At 43.8% G+C, this 18603-nt stretch overlaps 1 protein-coding gene across 6 annotated transcripts in view; it reads left to right on the top strand.

Annotated features, from left to right (window-relative positions):
• The window catches only part of LOC116945022 (uncharacterized), a 50152-nt gene extending 33185 nt beyond the window's left edge, over window positions 1-16967 (top strand). For 4 of the 6 annotated variants that reach the window (XM_076068716.1, XM_032959079.2, XM_076068715.1 and 1 more), the window contains 8 exons: window positions 3076-3164; window positions 4035-4179; window positions 5248-5562; window positions 7315-7458; window positions 9944-10071; window positions 12645-12735; window positions 13536-13683; window positions 14562-16967. In XM_076068716.1, the coding sequence (XP_075924831.1) occupies window positions 3076-3164; window positions 4035-4179; window positions 5248-5562; window positions 7315-7458; window positions 9944-10071; window positions 12645-12735; window positions 13536-13683; window positions 14562-14782 (1281 nt within the window). In that variant the 3' untranslated portion in view covers window positions 14783-16967. The remainder of the gene's footprint in view (window positions 1-3075; window positions 3165-4034; window positions 4180-5247; window positions 5563-7314; window positions 7459-9943; window positions 10072-12644; window positions 12736-13535; window positions 13684-14561) is intronic. The other 2 variants (XM_032959083.2, XM_032959082.2) reach the window with 2 other exon arrangements.
• The last annotated feature ends 1636 nt before the right edge of the window (window positions 16968-18603 follow it).

Here is an 18603-nt window from a genome sequence, read left to right on the forward strand (position 1 = left end):
CTGGGCCAAAGCTGGGCTAGCTCATTTCCCCACCCTGTCAGCACTGCTCTCCCATTCTGGAACATATGAACAAAATTGCTGTGAACAGTTAGCCAGATGCTTAGAACGTTATAATTATTTAACTATTAATTATGCTTAAACATAACACAATTGGGGAACGCCTGGGAATTCCCCAGGAAGAGCTAGAGTCCGTTGCCAGGGAAAGGGAGGTCTGGACCGCCCTTCTCAACATGCCTCCACCACGACCCTCACCAGGACAAGCGGATTGAGAAATGGACGAATGAACATAACATAATTTAATCATTTTAAAATGATTAGAGACATTTTAGCGGTGTTTGCGAGCAGGACATGGCCTTGTGTATCGTCTTCTCCCCGCCCACCAAAGACCTCCCCCCACAGCTGTCAGTGGTGTGCTCCGGACCCGCAAATCTGTTGCCAAACCCATCTGGCTGTCGCCTGATGAAGCTAGTTGTAATTACTGGCGAAACGTCGCACTCAGATTGTAAATGTTGTGGCTTGGCTGTACTAGTGACGAATTGGCATGTTCTGGTTACGTGACAACCCTTACTAGTTTGCTTTTCGTGTGGTGTCGGGTTTTAATGGCACATTTACATATTTACGTGAACTAACCCCCCCAAAAAACCTCTAATGGATGATACATTCACTTGAGAAATTACTGCAGGAAATGTAATTACTGTAGTTACAAACTATCTGTGCCCCGTGTTATTTAGATACAAACGACCGATGGATTTGGATACCATTTTCAAACGGCATGATGATACATATTTAATTATATAATTTAGGTACTACCCATCTCTGCATGTAAACTGGCATGCCAATTCTCTTGTGATCCCAGCACATGCAACCATTCTCAGAACACACCTCTGGTCTCGATATGAAATATCTAGCATTAGCCAATATTAAAATGCTTCTTCAACATTTTACATACAAAATGTTGTTGCAGCTGTACATTGTACGCAGTAGTTATTTGCGGATGTAGTCTTGAGTCGAGGCATGGCAAGGTACAGTCCTGGCGTAGCTTTTCTCCTCTGTCACCCTTTTAGGTTTTGGGGAGAAGGGAGGCTCATATTTGCCCTCAGTCGTGCTGAGGGCAAATTTGTGTGCACACTCACGGGCAGTCAGTGCTCATGACCAAGTCATTTTCCTATCGTTTTCCTCTCCAATGGCCCACTCCAAACATTCTTGCCAAAACCGTCTCTGCGAGAATTATGGGGTCTCCTTCGGAGGAGTTATGGTAAAACCACGCAATGTCCTTTCCATGCCGCAGCACAGGTCATGGTTTAGCAGGATTGTACCAATGGTGGTGAGTCCCAAACGACCACAGTCCTTGCTGCTGTAGCCACGCAGGGTTCACACTCAGGGTTCCTGGCCCCAACCCTCAGGTACTTCAACTTCATAACAAAGGTTTTTGGGTTAGATCGCGTTATTTATAAATGTGTCGCAACCCTCCACCACCCGACACGGCCAATCAGTAAAAAAAAAATCACGTTGATAAAAGACAAATAGTTCACTACTTTAGCCCACCGGTGTGTTGAAGAGTGAATCCACAACATTTACAGTTTTTGAGTACGACGTTTCGCTGGTAATTACATCCAGCATCATCGGGCAATTCGCCAGAATAGTGAAGCCCTCCACCTGCTCCTGGTCTTAAATAGAGCAGCAGCAGGGTGACGTCATCATTTAACCCATTCAGATGCAGAGATCAGAGGCGGAGAGGGGGGGGGGGTATAATTATATAATAGATTAGTAATCAGTTAAATGTTATGATTAGTAATTAGTTGGAGATTAGTAATTAGTTGTAATGTGTATTCTTTAATAACTGAACCCAATCACTATACCCAATCAGGTGCAGAAATCAGAGGTGGTGGAGGGGGGGTTATTGTGATTATATACTACGTTAGTAATCAGTTAATTAGTATGTGTTTCCCCTATAAGGAATAGTAATATGTATTATTTAATAATTCGCTTCCTGGCCGCACTAAGCCTGTAGCTGTCAGAGCATTAACGTTATTTGTATTTCTCTCAATTTCAATGGATTCTCTAATTCGTTTTGGCCAGTCATAATTAGTTTTACACAACACTTCAACGTTATCAAAATTAATTGAGTGGCCTTGTTGGCAAGCATGTTCTGCCACTGCCTACAGTTGTGTTTGAGATAATTTAATATTTATTTGGTGTTCTTTTAGTCTTACGCTGATGTTACGTCCTGTCTGTCCAATATAGCATCTGCCACATAAGCAATTAATCCGATATACACCTTCTGTTGATAATTTAGGTAATTCGTCTTTAGTACAAGATGCTAGTTTTTTTTATTTTGTGTACTGTACCAAATCTTACTTTAATGTTTTGCTTTTGGTTACGGGCTAATTTGTCAGTTACTCCTGAGATATATGGCATTTTGATTGTTTTAATAATCTGATCACTTTCAGCGGTGTTGCTTTGCGATCGTGATTCCAGGTACAGCGGTGGAGGCAGACTCACAGAGGTCAGCCCAAAAGGGGGTCTTGACAAGGGAACCAATCCCTGAAAAAGTGTTGCATCATTATTCACCTTTCTGATTTGGAGGTGACGGACAGCCGATCCTGACTTAAATTAGGTGGCCTTTATATATCCCATCGAAGCAGGCAGTTCGAGGTAGCGGAGAGATGGATGGTGTCAGCTTAAGGCCTCTGTGACGAGGGTCCTTATTAGAGAGTTGGAAATCTTACATTTGAAAAGGAACCCTACACCAGCCTTTTCTCCAGATCGAAAACAGTGTGTGTGTTAGAGTGGATGGTTACGTGCCTTCCATTCCCGCTCACGGCCAACGCCAGTGACGATTATCTGAACTGGTGCTGGGCCTACCCTAGGTCGACTCAGCCTCAAATGAATACCTGGTGCGATGTGTAAACATTGCCACTAGGGAGACAAAGGCGGCTGGACGTGGTGTTAGCCTTCAACCTCCTCGTGTGACGTTGCCGGCCTTCGTAGGTGCTCGCTAACAGCACCTGCCCCAACAGTCTTGTTAAGGCTATACGGGGGATCTTTGTCTTTTGCGTACGTGTCTCCTTGCAGCAATGCCTCTACATGGATGCCGATACAAGACCTCCCTGCTCTAGGCTCCTTCAGCATGATTACTTCACTGCGGATGGTTTTGCCGACAAGTGAGGTTTCTCAAACCGTACTATGCACCCTTTAACCACTCACCGGGTTGTCAAATCAAAGTAAGTTTACTTCCATTAAAACAAACACAGGGCAGTGATGACCTTCACTGATTACCCTGAGGTAGTGATGAAAATTCCATCACCAGAGGAATAATGGATGGAATTGACCACTGAACAGGATTGGCTTTAACAGCCTCTTGATAGTGAGTTGAACACTCTATCCGCAGTGGATGTGTATATGTTTATACAATTCTACCCATATTAAGAATAATAAGTGCAGTATAGCCTCCTGCCACTGTGGTTATATAGAACAGCCATCTCTGCAAGCTGAGGGTCCTTTATAAACAGAGCATGCGCGACAGACTTAAAGTTTGATAAACAAGCTGATGTTCTTTCTGACCAATGGGAGTTTCTCTAAGAACATTATTGTTAACCCAAATATTGTACTCCAAATAAATTAGAAAATGAATATAACTTCCCTGATGCATCATAATAAAGTAAACGTAAATAATGTATCTTAATGAGTTGTCATCTGGTATAATAAAGGACACTAATTAATGAATTATTCACGTGCCAGATATTGTCTCCCGTTTCTTCTAAATTCGTGGCAGTGTGAGTTACATTATGTCTGTTCTAAATGTAGCAAGTGTTTTTTGTGTTTAGTTGTTTGTGTGTGTTTAGTTCGTTGTCCTTCCCCCCCCCCGCACCTCCGAATAGCACGGTTGGCTACGTACGTTGCAAAATAAGTTCAACATACATATCTAAGATTCTCTCAACACTTAGAACTCTGTAATGGAGCACAATCTGGGCCCTATCACTCCATAAAGCCCAGTGCAGGCTGCAAAGTTGTCTATTCATGTCTCCTGGCAGGTTTCTGCTGGAGCTGCTTGAATCCACACAGAAGGACAGGGCAGAGAGCGTGCCGGCCGCGAACATGGACATGGCTATCGAAGACGAGGACTGCTCAAAGGAACCATCTGCTCTTCCTGTCACCGCCGTCCAGAGCCCAGCCAAGGTGTTTGAAGCTCTGCGAATTAGTTGGGGCGATACAAGGGTCCCTGATACTGGATCACGATTCATGATGTGGTGCAATGCAGCGATGCGACACTTACCGATGAGTGACGCCTGCTTTACCACTTCAGCCAGCACTGATGAGAGCCAGGGCGCGAGTCCATGCAGCCACTTGTGATTTAGTAATTTTCTCAAGTGTGGTGAGTTTCATGGTCTCCCACCTTGCACTTAATTTTCAGAGCCTCTTCTTCGAGGGCTGACGTGTAGAGTATACGGTATGTCAGATGCTCGATATATAAGGAAACTCTCTTTATAAAAATATTAATGAGTAGTGTTATATGTTGGGAAAATAGGTCCATTTTAGTTACTATAGTTTTCAGGTGTTATCTTCTGGGGTCGTTCAATTACATGATTTGGCATTCTGATCATTTTATGAGTTCCTCAGGGTTATTTTCTCCACATGGGAATATGGGATCCCAAAGCCAGGAGAGATGAATAAACAACAATAGTTATGCGTCTTTATTTCTCTCTCTCTCTCTAAAAGTGCATCTTCTTTTAATATGCAATTTCACAGACATAGTGTAAATGAGATGTCTTCATTCAACAGTGGAATGATCATGACCAATAATGATTGAGCAAATGCATCCAGATCTTCAGATGGAAGTCCTCTTCCAGCATGACAATGCCAAACCAAACGCATCCCTGAGAACTTCAAGGGCCATTATTATTCCTCAAGATTAACTTTGCTTCCCCATGAACCACCCTCACATTTTCATCTGAATAGCCCTTTGATGGAGAGCTTACATGGACAACATTTTGGAAAGAACTCTGCTGTGCAGGATGCTGTTCATAAATGATTACCTGATGCTGATTATTAATTTTAAAAGGCCATTAATATAATTCGAGGTTGCTATAGGCGTGCATTATTGTCATGCTTCCATGCCAGATAATACATTTTTCTTACTCACAAAACTGACTACAAAATCACGTCTGACCATTTGCTATTTATCTACAAAATAACTGCTTGTTTTCTGGGGTTGTGCCTTATTTCGACACGGTTTTCTGTCTCCAGGACCTGGAACGGAGTAGCAAAGATATAAAGGAGGGCCTGGCAGAGAAGAGGGATCCGGCGAACGACAGCCAAGCGAAGCTGCCCAAGTTCGGCTCCAAGAGCAGCTGCAGTCCGGCGGCGAGCAGTAAACCGCCGCTGCTGCCCGTGCTGCCGCCCGTGCAGTTCTGCGGCACGACCCCACGACCGCCCTCCCCAGATCACGGCAGTGACGGCACCGGCAAAGGAGCCGCGCTCCTGGCAGCGTCGGCGGCGGCTGCGGCTGTGGCTGCGGTGACGGCAGCGCGGGCCAACGTGGGCAAGAAACCGGGAAGGCAGGTGGGCACGGAGGGTGCTGGCAGCAGCAGGCACGGTGGTGGGCACGCGGCGGCGAGCAAGCCGGCCTTCGTCCCCAACTAGGCTGGCACAACAGGGCAGGGGAGGGACGCACGACAGGGACACGTCGCAGAGCAGGGAAACGATGCTGAGCAAGCAAGTGCTGCTAAGCAAAGACACGGAACAGAGCCAGGTGTTATATACACGTGCACGCACGTGCGCACACTGAGTTGTGTGGTTTGGAATGGCCTGTAGTGGATGGCGGGGTTACCACCAAGCCAATTCGCATGGAGAAGGTGGCTTCATTTCGACTGTAGATGTTTGGTTATTGCATGTGGTTACTTATGAAAGTACTGTAACGGAAACCTTAAAGACCCTGTGATGTAACGTTTTTTTTCAGATTAACCCTTATGGTATATTCTGGTTCAAATACATCATTTGGTCGTTGACAACTATAGTGAATTGTCGACAATGTGTATGTTCACGTTGAAGGGAAAGAATAAAATAATAACATTTTATTGTTATATATATTATTATTTTATTGTGTCCCTTCAACGTGACTTTACCGAAAGAACCAAGAATATGAATCACTGCAGTCACGAAAGCTTTAAATCAAAATGTGTATGTTTATAACCACAAAGTGTAACTCAAGCAAATGCTTTGGTATATAAGCACAGACCAAAGAAAGCCCTTACAATTATTATCATTTACAGTGTTGGTAAATTCATTATGATAATTGAGAGTTATTTTCCTGTATTTAAATGCAGTTGTAAAAATGTCTTCATTACAAATTATGATGCATGATAATATGTATTCCATTTAATATGTCCAGATAAATGAGCATTGCTTATTTTATTTTTTTACATTTTAGAGAAAATACAATATCTTCATGATAGGTTTGTTTAAACCATTCTGGGTTGAAATAAAAGGTTGCCAAGAGTTACCCAAGATAAATCTAAACATAATTAACGAGCCTTTTGCCCGTCAAAGGATGGGTGTGTTGCAGTAAATCTGAAACTTGCAAGCGAAAATCAGACCACGACGTGTTATATGCATTGCATCAATTCGTGTGCAGTTTGTAAGGGCGCAGTGACACAGACCTATTTCTTTTTAAGGCTATAATCCCTTGTTCATCACGATGTCTCAACAGCGTTACGGAGATCGCGTGACGTGAGGGTTCTGCCTTTGTAGTGAGGGCTGTGAGTTGATGCCGAGGAGGGGGGAGGAGGCGCCTCGCCCTCCATGTGGAGTGACGTCACTCGCTCATTACTATGAATGGGGGGGGCTCTTCGATGTGGAATGACGTCACCTGCTCATGATTATTAATGAGGGGGGGAGGGTCCATGTGGAGGACGTAACCTGCTCATGATTATTAATGAGGGGGGCTGTTCGATGTGGAGTGACGTCACTTGCGCATGATTATTAGTGAGGGGGGGAGTACTCAATATTGAGTGACGTCTCCCGCTCATGATTATTGAGGAGGGGTGGGGGGGTGTCCATTTGGAAGACGTCACCTGCTCATGAATATTAATGAGGGGGGCTGGTCGATGTGAAGTGACGTCACGAGCATTAAGGACAGACATTCCTTGGTGATTATAGTAGGTATGGTTATTCGAATTCTGTGGAATGGTTCAGGACTCTAGTCAAACTTAGGAGATTAATCATAACGTCTAAGAGTAGTAAGACTAAATATACACCAGAATGACTTCAATAGTCACTGTCATGATGCTGATTTCCTCTTTAAATGAATGTCAGAGCCAGGTTACAGCAGTGGAGGAGATGAGTAAGGAAGTTGGCATCTCTTTGGTGACTGGGAATGTGAGCCCTGCGCTAAGCCATCCTCCAGCCGTTTGCCAGGAGAGTCCAGACACCAGCAAAGCAGAAGAGGACACCTGCAAGGTATGTTACTGGCCTGTAGCCAAACCCACTACATAGACCAACTTACATTACCATATGACTGTTGCTATATTGCGATAGAATTAGACGCTTGCCTCCAGGAGCGTTTAACCCATTTTTTTTTCTACATGCACTATATTCTTTCAAACTGGCAATGCTATATCAATGCAAATGTGGTTTATCTGTATTATGGGACCTTTGGTGAGAGATTGAGATCATAAAGAACAACAATAATGGTGATGATAACATTTTCCATTAAATAGTTTAAAATAATATTTAAGATTTGTTGTTATCAATGATTCCCATGTTTCTATATAGGTACAGTGAGGGAAAAAAAGTATTTGATCCCCTGCTGATTTTGTACGTTTGCCCACTGACAAAGAAATGATCAGTCTTTAATTTTAATGGTAGGTTAATTTGAACAGTGAGAGACGGAATAACAATTAAAAAAACACATGTCAAAAATGTTATAAATTGATTTGCATTTTAATGAGGGAAATAAGTATTTGACCCTTCTGCAAAACATGACTTAGTAATTGGTGGCAAAACCCTTGTTGGCAATCACAGAGGTCAGACGTTTCTTGTAGTTGGCCACCAGGTTTGCACACATCTCAGGAGGGATTTTGTCCCACTCCTCTTTGCAGATCTTCTCCAAGTCATTAAGGTTTCGAGGCTGACGTTTGGCAACTCGAACCTTCAGCTCCCTCCACAGATTTTCTATGGGATTAAGGTCTGGAGACTGGCTAGGCCACTCCAGGACCTTAATGTGCTTCTTCTTGAGCCACTCCTTTGTTGCCTTGGCCGTGTGTTTTGGGTCATTGTCATGCTGGAATACCCATCCACGACCCATTTTCTATGCCCTAGCTGAGGGAAGGAGGTTCTCACCCAAGATTTGATGGTACATGGCCCCGTCCATCGTCCCTTTGATGCGGTGAAGTTGTCCTGTCCCCTTAGCAGAAAAACACCCCCAAAGCATAATGTTTCCACCTCCATGTTTGACGGTGGGAATGGTGTTCTTGGGGTCATAGGCAGCATTCCTCCTCCTCCAAACACGGCGAGTTGAGTTGATGCCAAAGAGCCCCATTTTTATCTCATCTGACCACAACACTTTCACCCAGTTGTCCTCTGAATCATTCAGATGTTCATTGGCAAACTTCAGACGGGCATGTATATGTGCTTTCTTGAGCAGGGGGACCTTGCGGGTGCTACAGGATTTCAGTCCTTCACGGTGTAGTGTGTTACCAATTGTTTTCTTGGTGACTATGGTCCCAGCTGCCTTGAGATCATTGGCAAGATCCTCCCGTATAGCTCTGGGCTGATTCCTCACCGTTCTCATGATCATTGCAACTCCACGAGGTGAGATCTTGCATGGAGCCCCAGGCCGAGGGAGATTGACAGTTCTTTTGTGTTTCTTCCATTTGCGAATAATCGCACCAACTGTTGTTACCTTCTCACCAAGCTGCTTGGCAATGGTCTTGTAGCCCATTCCAGCCTTGTGTAGGTCTACAATCTTGTCCCTGACATCCTTGGAGAGCTCTTTGGTCTTGGCCATGGTGGAGAGTTTGGAATCTGATTGATTGATTGCTTTTGTGAATAGGTGTCTTTTATACAGGTAACAAGCTGAGATTAGGAGCACTCCCTTTAAGAGTGTGCTCCTAATTTCAGCTCATTACCTGTATAAAAGACACCTGGGAGCCAGAAATCTTTCTGATTGAGAGGGGGTCAAATACTTCTTTCCCTCATTAAAATGCAAATCAATTTATAGCATTTTTGACATGCGTTTTTCTGGATTTTGTTGTTGTTATTCTGTCTCTCACTGTTAAAATAAACCTATCATTAAAATTATAGACTGATCATTTCTTTGTCAGTGGGCCAACGTACAAAATCTGCAGGGGTTCAAATACTTTTTTCCCTCATTGTATGTAAGCTGAACACCAGCAGCTAATCAGTTTCTGAACCTAGCCTGGGGCTCCCCTAGGTTGATTGTGCCTCAAGTGAGTACCTGTTGCGGTATGGTTATGAACATCATTGCTTGCAAGAAAAATGCAGTTGTGTGTGTGTGTTACTCGCCTCACGACCCTCTCGTGTGCTGTGCCCCCCTCTGATTAGCTGCTGTTATTACTGTCGATGAAAAGACAAAGATTCCCCATTTTTCTATGTTGGTTGCTGGGGTAAGTGTTGTGAACAAGTACCCATTAAGGTTGCTACAGCATTCCATGAGTGTGGTGTAGGTGGCATCAAATTTGGCTGCCTTTGTATCCCCCAGTGTTAACGTTCACAACTGTGCCCGCGTCCCGTTTTAAACTGAACCAACCAAGGGCAGGTGCCGGTCATGTTCAGGTACCACTTGCCAACCGATGCGCATGACCGTGATTTTCACTCGGATCGCCAGGATCACAACGCAGTGCCAACAACATTCAGTGCACACCGACAGAGGCCTTGCAGTGCGGCACCGTGGGACTCTGGCCGTTGTTGTTTCCTCACACAGCGGGACCGCGATGGTGGGGAGACCGGCGGAGCGAGGCCGGACGCGATGTCTCGGCACACGAGCCTCGTGCTAGCTCGGCTTGGCATGACCACCGCCACCGACGTCACAACGGGGGCGTCTGCATTCAGGTGCCGCCCTCCATCACAACCCCAGGCTGTGGTTGCTTTAGGTCAGCGGTGGCCAATGCACCAAAGCGCTATGAGCCATTCTGGTGGATCTGGACGGGCTTTGCGGTCCACCAGAAAGGTATGACCAATTATTTTCTGGATTGAACCTCGTATTCTACTCCAGAGAAAAAGTACTAGCGTCATCTATTGGTAGGTTTTCTATTTTTTTAATGTATTTCGTTGATTTTATCTGCCATCAGCTTTAACGAAAATTGTTGTGATTACGTTAGTCTTCTGATTTGTCCTGAGATTTACCAAAAAATGTTTTGCCACCTACCCGTGGATCACGATCCACATTGGCCACCGCTGCTTGATGCTCTATTGTTCAGGCACCGTAACTTCACCAGGTTCTATGGTTCTGGATGCACTGAGTTGTGTATGTCTGGTTGGTTACAGTTTTTGTATCATTGAGGAGAAGCCTTTATACAGAAGTAGACCGACAAAGGAACCGTGTGTTCTTGTTTCTTTCGGTAAAGTCACGTAGAAGGGAAACAATAAAATAATAAAAATATAAAACAATAAAATTCTCACGACGTTTAAACTGCAACACAAGCAATCATCATCAGGTGTTGCAGCCGAAACGTCGTGAGAATTTTATTGTTTTATATTTTTATTGTTTCCCTTCTACGTGACTTTACCGAAAGAACCAAGAATATGAATCCCCGCAGTCACGAAAGCTTTAAATCTAAATTTAAAGGAGCTGTGCTTAAGGTAGGGAAGTGCTTGAGCAGGTTCGGAAGGAGAGGTGTCAAAATGGGCAAAACAAATCTCGAGTGTGCATATTGTCAGAGGGAAAGGCTTGCTGGAAGGATGCTCTAGAAGAAATGATGTTTGGTGGAAAAGGGCAGAAGGTCTAAAAAGGAAGTTGCTGCTCGATTAGCCAAATAGAAGGGGCCCGTCCGTGTGCCACAACGAAGAGGAAAGGACGAGGAGTGGACTAGACCAAGACCTTACCCTTAGGCAGAAAACTCCAGTGGGAAAGAGAGAGTTGTGTCTCCGTTGAAATCCATGGCATCAGATGCACCAGAGAATGTGCCCGTTGGGCTCTCTATTCTCAACTCACTGGGTGAGTTGCGTTGATTATATTCTACAGCTCAACTTGATTCAAGGTGTTTAAGATCTATTTACTTCTAAAGGCCCCTAGAGCAAAGAGTGAACTATCTCCTTTGGGAGCTATGGTTTCACTGAATCTGTCGTTCCAGATGTACAGGATTAATTGTATTAATTTACTTCTATAATCCTAAATTAAGTTCCATGTCCAACATGTAAATGATCTCGATTGAGCATTTCATTTGTACAAGTTTTAGTTTTATGCTTAAAGGTTTAAATGTTCAAGTGTATTCTGTTTAACCACATGGGAACTCAAGAGACCAGGCTAGTCTCATTTGAGTGACCTGGTGCATGAGTTTGCGTAGCGGGCAATAATTGCTATGTATATTATCAATTGAGTGGTTTGTACGTACTTTTCGAATTTGCCTGCTCACAATGGGCTACTCTAGCAAACGTAGATGGAGTCATTGTTGCCGTTGGATGAATTAGATATAGATGTACTGTAGCCCTTTTGTTACAACAGGATTCTCAGCCGCTTGTTCTATAACTTTACGTCACCATGGGCAGTATTGTAGGAATGTGCTTTTCATGAGAAGCATTAATCGCCAAAAGTATATGAAACATTGCCATTTTAAAATACATTTGAAATAAGCGAAGGGGCTGTCCATAAATGACGTCACGCACCTGGGGGGGGTCAGACATTTGTGACGATGTGTGACGAGGGGGGGGGGGGGTTTGAGAAATGTGACGTCACATCAAAATGCGCAACTTTAAATAAATATAGTCAACACGTTCTACTTAATTAAATAGACGTTTTAATAAATGTTTTCTCCTACAACATCAGAGTGCAGCGCCACATTAAATACGCACTACAATGACAATAGTTTAAAGCGATTTGAAGCATGTTTTATTTTCAAAATGGAAATATGGTTTTGGGGGGGGGCAGAGCTTTGTGACGTCATTTTTGAGGGGGGGTCTCACTTTTTGTGACGCCGTGTGACGAGAGGGGGGTGGGGTCAAAAATCGTCCAAAATCGCGTGACGTCATTTATGGACGGCCCCAAATGCACCTTTATGCATACCCAATGGGGCACCACAGTGGCAAGATGTTGACTACCTCGCCTTGTATACAGGAGGTCGTGGGTTCAATCTTGACCCTGACACCTGCACATTTGCGTGTTCTCCCCGTGGCCACGTGCATTTCTCTCCGGGTCCTCTGGATATTTTTGTCTCCACATTTATAAACATGCATTTAGAGTATTTGGCTGTTATACATTGCCACATTATAAGCTTTTTCGTTGAGCTATCATTTGTGGCCAGGTCGCTTCTGAATAAGAGCTACATCGCTCAGTGGGCCTTCGCTGGTAAAATACAAATATTAGCTTCGTTTAGTACTTCTATAAGCGCATGGGTATGAGCGACACAAATATTCAGTAAGTAACCTTCGTGAATGCAGTTAAAGCAAATGTGTTCCTCTTTCATCAGGACATCTGAACGATTAAGAAAAACGAGCAATGCCTTCAAGAAGCCAACGCAGGCTGCCCTCCTCGCCCCCCGTCAGTGTGCACTGGGCCAGGTCTGTGAAGCCTTCACTTCGGTTTATGGATTCATTTTCATAATCTTTAACAAATCCAATCAGAAAAAAATCCATCAAATTACACGTACTAAGTAACGGTATTCTCATAAATTACCAAATACTTATAGATTTACCAAAACAAATGTTTAAAGTGTCTTCTTGCTCAAATTAGTATTAAGGCAAGTACTAATCTTAACCCTTTCCCATTTGGATGATGTATGTGTGCGTCATCAGTTTTTTATTCCATACACGTAGTTCATAGGAACGGAACCGGAAGAAAAAATAAAATAACTTTATCGGTAACAAGGCTCCCACAAGGCCATGCGGGAAGGCGTGTGGCACAGTTTGGTGCCAGCTATCATAGAGTGTGGTCGTGTCGCTACGGTTCTCTGCGGTGAGTAACAATGTCTTTAAAAACAGCGGCGCTACGCCTCTCTAAATAAAATTAACGCTGAACCGTTTACACGATCCGAGATTCAGTGGTGACCGGGACCCATCCTGCAACTTGCAGTCGTCTCGGAACGGTAATGGGCTAATTAGTAACCCTGAAGTGGTGTCAGTTCCACATCATTATAGTGTGGGCCAGACTATCCATGGGATAACCACAGCTGACGTCCTACAGAGCGGTTCTCATGTTAATGACGTCACAGAAACGATGAGCTCAATCGACCCTCGACCAAGGTTTGAACTTCTAACCCTCCGAGTGCTCATGGAACGGTCTCCCAACAGCAGAATGAGTAACGGGTCACTCACGCTTGCCGATGTGCGGCTACCCAACGCTGCCCCGCCGTCGTGTGCAGATCAGCTTGCAGGAGAAGACGGCTCAGTTTGATCACATGACCAACCTGCGCAAGCGGAAGGATGGCGTGCGTGCCGAGCGGAGGGAACTGCACCTCCCTGAGCTCAGCCTGCCGGCGCCCAGCCTCGATTCTCGCCCCGTTGACCCGGGTAACGGTCGCACAGTCCCGTAGAGAACAAGCTTAGAAGTGGCTGGGTTTTTGCCCTCTCATCGCTCAACGCTGCTTATATCTCAAGATCTAACGAGTCTGGGCACATTCTGTGTGGCTTGCTCAAAGGTTATGATGATTCTTCTGAGATAATCTATAAGCAGCCCATTAATAACCATGGCAGCATTTGGTATCATAATACTAATTGCTGCACGTGAATCCATAAGGCAAGTATTAAATTAAAGTCGCAGAATCACAATAACTTACAGTATGGCTTTTCCTGAAATCATGACATTTGACTACGAGTGTGGTCCACATCAACCATCATCACTTCTACGTTCTAAGGATGTGATGTCTGCGTCAATTCACCAAGGCAGCATTCCAATGAACGGGCGAACGTGTGCCTCAAGACTATCAGCTCGCTAGCTTCAGTGGTCAGCGTGCTCACGAGTATGCATAGAATCCACAGTGCCGCTCCCTCACCTGCCACTGCTGTTACAGGGAGTTACCAAAGTGCACCATACGGTGTACGTCGTAGACCAGTTTGATTTAATTTACAAGAGTTGCATGCTGGAATCATGGTTAAAGTCATGCACGTATCTAATCTAAACTGTGAGTAGTTAATAACTCTTTGCATAACTTTTATTTCCAGAGTCTCACTTGCTGACTGCACCTGTATCTCAAGGGGCTCTCGCATGATTAAATGAAGTACATTTGATGAATGCATAGCAGCGGATGTTTAAACCAAACCAACATAACAGTGTTTTGTGAGCAGGTTGGTGTATCTTGGCAGGCCCGATACACAAATTGATTCCTGAGGCTTGTTAGACAGATGATGACAAATCCTCCAGAATCCTGAGCTACTTTCTTCACATACAGGGAAGCAAAAGCAGCTGAAGAGAGAGCCAGGCATGCGCTCACTTGATTCCAAGATTCCTGTCATCACTGCCACGGATATTAGCCCTGGCAAGCAGAGCCATCAGGTAAGACGTATAGCATACACGCTCATGATGAGCAAAACAGGTTGGAGGGACACGTCTGGAGAACAGCAGAATGTGCAACTGGGACAGCTATTGAAGGTGGACAGAAATAAAAGATGAAACGGGGGTGAACGAGGGCAGGATGGAATGCTTTTAGAAAGCTGAATTTGATCACGGAGTGGGCAGCCCAATGAAAGAAACGTGTCCGAGAGCACATTCACCAAGGAGATGGAGCGGTGGACCAGTTCACTCGTGGGTTCGAGGTGGATCATCACATCGCGGCAGCTTGGAGGTGCCTCTAGCAGTGGATTGACCATCATGTATTGACCATGATCATGATGATTAGGGGCTCGGGGTAAGGTAGAGTGGTAATAATTAGGGGTTAGCACTTAGGTGTAAGGCATTTTTAGTTGTTGCAATTGTGGATGAGAGCTGTAGATGAAAAGTAGGGTATATGGGAAGTTAGGGGTTATAAGGAGCATTTATGGGTTGCAGTTATGGTTTAAAGTCATGTGTATTGGTTAAATATAGAAGTTTTGATTTGAATATATAAATTCTAAAGTGTGTTGAGCATGAGCGATAATTGTTTGGGTTGGCCTGTATTTACCCGTGTAAGTTTATTTAAACAATAAAATTTAATTGCCTCTATTTGAGATACACCTAGGTCTTGCTTGGAAAATGTTTTATTACACTATCCCATCTCATTTGGCCATCGACTCTTCAAATTATAGTATGTGTAATATGTAACAATCTAATTGCATGTGCCAAGATTTTAGAGCATTACATTCCCCTTGGCTTTCATGGCCCTGCACGGCACACTCATCACAAGTCACTCATTCACGTTCCACCCTTGACTTTGCCATTCTCAGGAAAGCCCGGACTCCAATCTGCCCCGGCTGTGAGTTTTGGTCTCCGACTCCGGCGCAAATCCCCCCAGAGCAAATCAGTTCACTGGCAGGCACCTGGCGCAAGAAAGTTAAACAATGACGTACGGTTTCATTTGCATACAGTGTACATTGTCTACCCGTGCTTGTGTATGTTATGATGTATAAATTATTCAGTTTTGCACCAACACGCAAGATCTGTAAAGATCTTCGGTAATGACAGGAAGGGGGCAGGAGTGCATTGCACTCTCAAGAGGGATTTTCAGCACCCCATAGCTTGCAATTCAATGGTACAGTGCACAATATTGTTAATTTAACTCACATTATATATAGTTGAAGTGGCTGGGGGATTTAATTGCTTCAATGCTGGTATCACGAGCACCGAGCCAGCAATATATTGAGACGTTTAAAATCCCAGGCTTCTGTCCGAGATTAAACCAGTTTATCAAGTGTAGCGAGTTGCTCATCTCGGCCTGGTCACTTGATGACTACAAGAAAATCCACTTTACCATTACAAAAATCATCGTCTCTCCGATATGCGAGCATCTATTTCAGGCAAATCGATTCGACCCACAAAGGAGTGAAATCTTGCGGTTGCGGATAAAATGCTCGATTGAAGAGGCACTGCAAGTTTTTTTTCTGTGGTCTCTCGTCTGGCGTCGCGGTCCTCGATAAAAAGTTGCCAGAAAGGATGTTCCTTCACCTCGTGCCTTGACTTCGTTATGTCATGGAATGCGGTGTAATCTTCCTGCACTATATATCGACACGTAGCTAATAAATTAACACATTGCCATTCTTGTCTCCTACCTAAACACATTATATATGCCTGTTTTGTTGTCTTCTGATCAGGTGTGATGTTAGCCCTAACTTCATCACAAGCCAGTAGTACTGCTGCTGATGCCACGTATACTTTGAGCAGGTGCTCAGCAGTTTTGTTGTGTCTATCAATGTAAAGACATGCTCCAACACTGTACTCGTAAATTGTTCACGATTAAATAGACGACGAAAGAAAAAGGTGAAGATGTGCACTTCCATTCTTTCTAATCATGGATGTGCTGTCGGTTACATGGATGTTGGACATCCTGTGTGTCACTCAAGCCAGAAACAAGGTCATAGTCACACGTCGCGGGGCATATAATGCAGTTAATCGTTTTCATCCACATGATGTGCTGTAAAGAGCCATTGACCGAAACGTTGCCTTTATTTTTTCTTTAAAGGGCCGTGTTATTTATGAATGTGTTGAGTTTTGTTTTAAATGCGTGCTTGTGAACCACTAGCAACTCAGCATCACCAAATAATTTGTACTTCTTCACGTGATTGCATGCCTTACGATTTGTATCGAGTGACCCAATTGAGTAACACACGGAATGTCCCATTTTATATGGAATAAAACCACAGGGTTTGATTACACGCCTGTGAAACATGGCCGATGTGCGTATTTATTAACACTTCAACATTACCCCACCACATCCGTACGCCAGGCTGCCCTCTACTCATTGCAAGTGGCATTTTCACATGATTAACGGAGCAATCGGTAATGCACGAATTTCCAAAGGTGGTCCTGGGCCAGTATAAAGTCATCGTTCCTATGGCAGGGATCAGTATATGCTGTGGAATTGCCACACACGTGCTCATTTTATTGACCACAGCGACATCCCGGGGCAAGTCACACCTGGGCCGGGATTTGACAAAGTCCTATTGCTCCGCTAAATTAGCTAACGTTTGGCCCCTGTAGTTATATGAACACCACACATTATTTTTCACGATTGCCACACTGATCAATGTACTTGTCTTGCCAAAATGTGAAGAAAAAAACTACCACCAATTACAAGACACATTGAATGAAAAGTGAATTTTTAATATTTGGCAAATTGAATTAAAGAGGTTTCACGAATTTGAACCACAATGCACTTAAGTTGTGGTGCCACATTAAAACACGGCACTATTTGATCATAAAGGACTGTCCTTTAATACGATTATAGTAAAACACAATTTCTGCAGTTACCCAGATTAAAATGTTGAGACACCATAAAGATTCAACAAATTATGGATTAATGCTGATAATGTTAGAGGCATTGTTTACATTGCGATATACAGCATATGTTCCTGCAGACAACTGCAGATTTGGAAGAAAAAAATATCCGATTTTACCCAGCCAACTGCAACGTTCACGACTAACACCTTCACAGATTGAGCAACCCTGAACTTGCAAGTGCTGTAAATGTTCAACTTCACATGTAAAAAAAACAAAGTTGAATTTCGATTTAAAGCTTTCGTGACTGTAGGGATTCATCTTTTTGGTTCTTTCGGTAAAGTCACGTAGAATGGAAATACATGCTAATTTTTGACTTTTAACATCCTGCTAATCCAACACATTAACACAGCTACTTCAATGCTAAATTCTTGTTGATATAGTAGTCTAGTTTATAGCATAGTTGTAACGCAACACAGGACAGTGCAGCGCATCGTGGCTGTTTCTCTCTCTCCCCCCTCCTCCGTTCCGAACATAGATGGACTCGTCCGTCTGAACAAAGCTCGTTGCTTTCCGTGGTGCAAACGTTGAAAATAAAAAAGAAACCGCCACTTTTTCCGACATAGTTACATGCTAATCCCTCACACGAACATTATGCTAATCTCCCAGTTACATGATAATTTCTGATTTTAACATCCTGCTAATCCAACACATTAACACAGCTATTTCAATGCTAAATTCTTCTGTTGATATGTAAACTCCTTGGTCAAGGCGCTCTGCTCCTCCCACCCAGCTTAAAAGACGCTGTCAAGCTTGGCAGTGTTCACTGAAGCACTGTCTTCCCAACAGTTGTTTCTTCACCTGAGGAAGGCTACTTGTGTTGTGGCCGAAACGTCGTGAGAATATTGTTTTATTTTTATTATTTTATTTCCATTCTACGTGACTTTACCGAAAGAACCAAGAAGAAAAAACAGTTGGTTTTACTTCTATCAACAATGTATTTGTTTACCCAGTTTTAGTGTGTGGGAGGAAACTAGTGTCTGGGAAAAAAAAATATTTATCGGATGTTTGAAAAGAGCATGTAA

The sequence above is a fragment of the Petromyzon marinus genome, chromosome 22, assembly GCF_048934315.1.
Source record: "Petromyzon marinus isolate PM22_M1 ecotype Great Lakes invasive population chromosome 22, UKy_Petmar_22M1.pri1.0, whole genome shotgun sequence".
Lineage (NCBI taxonomy): Eukaryota > Metazoa > Chordata > Hyperoartia > Petromyzontiformes > Petromyzontidae > Petromyzon > Petromyzon marinus.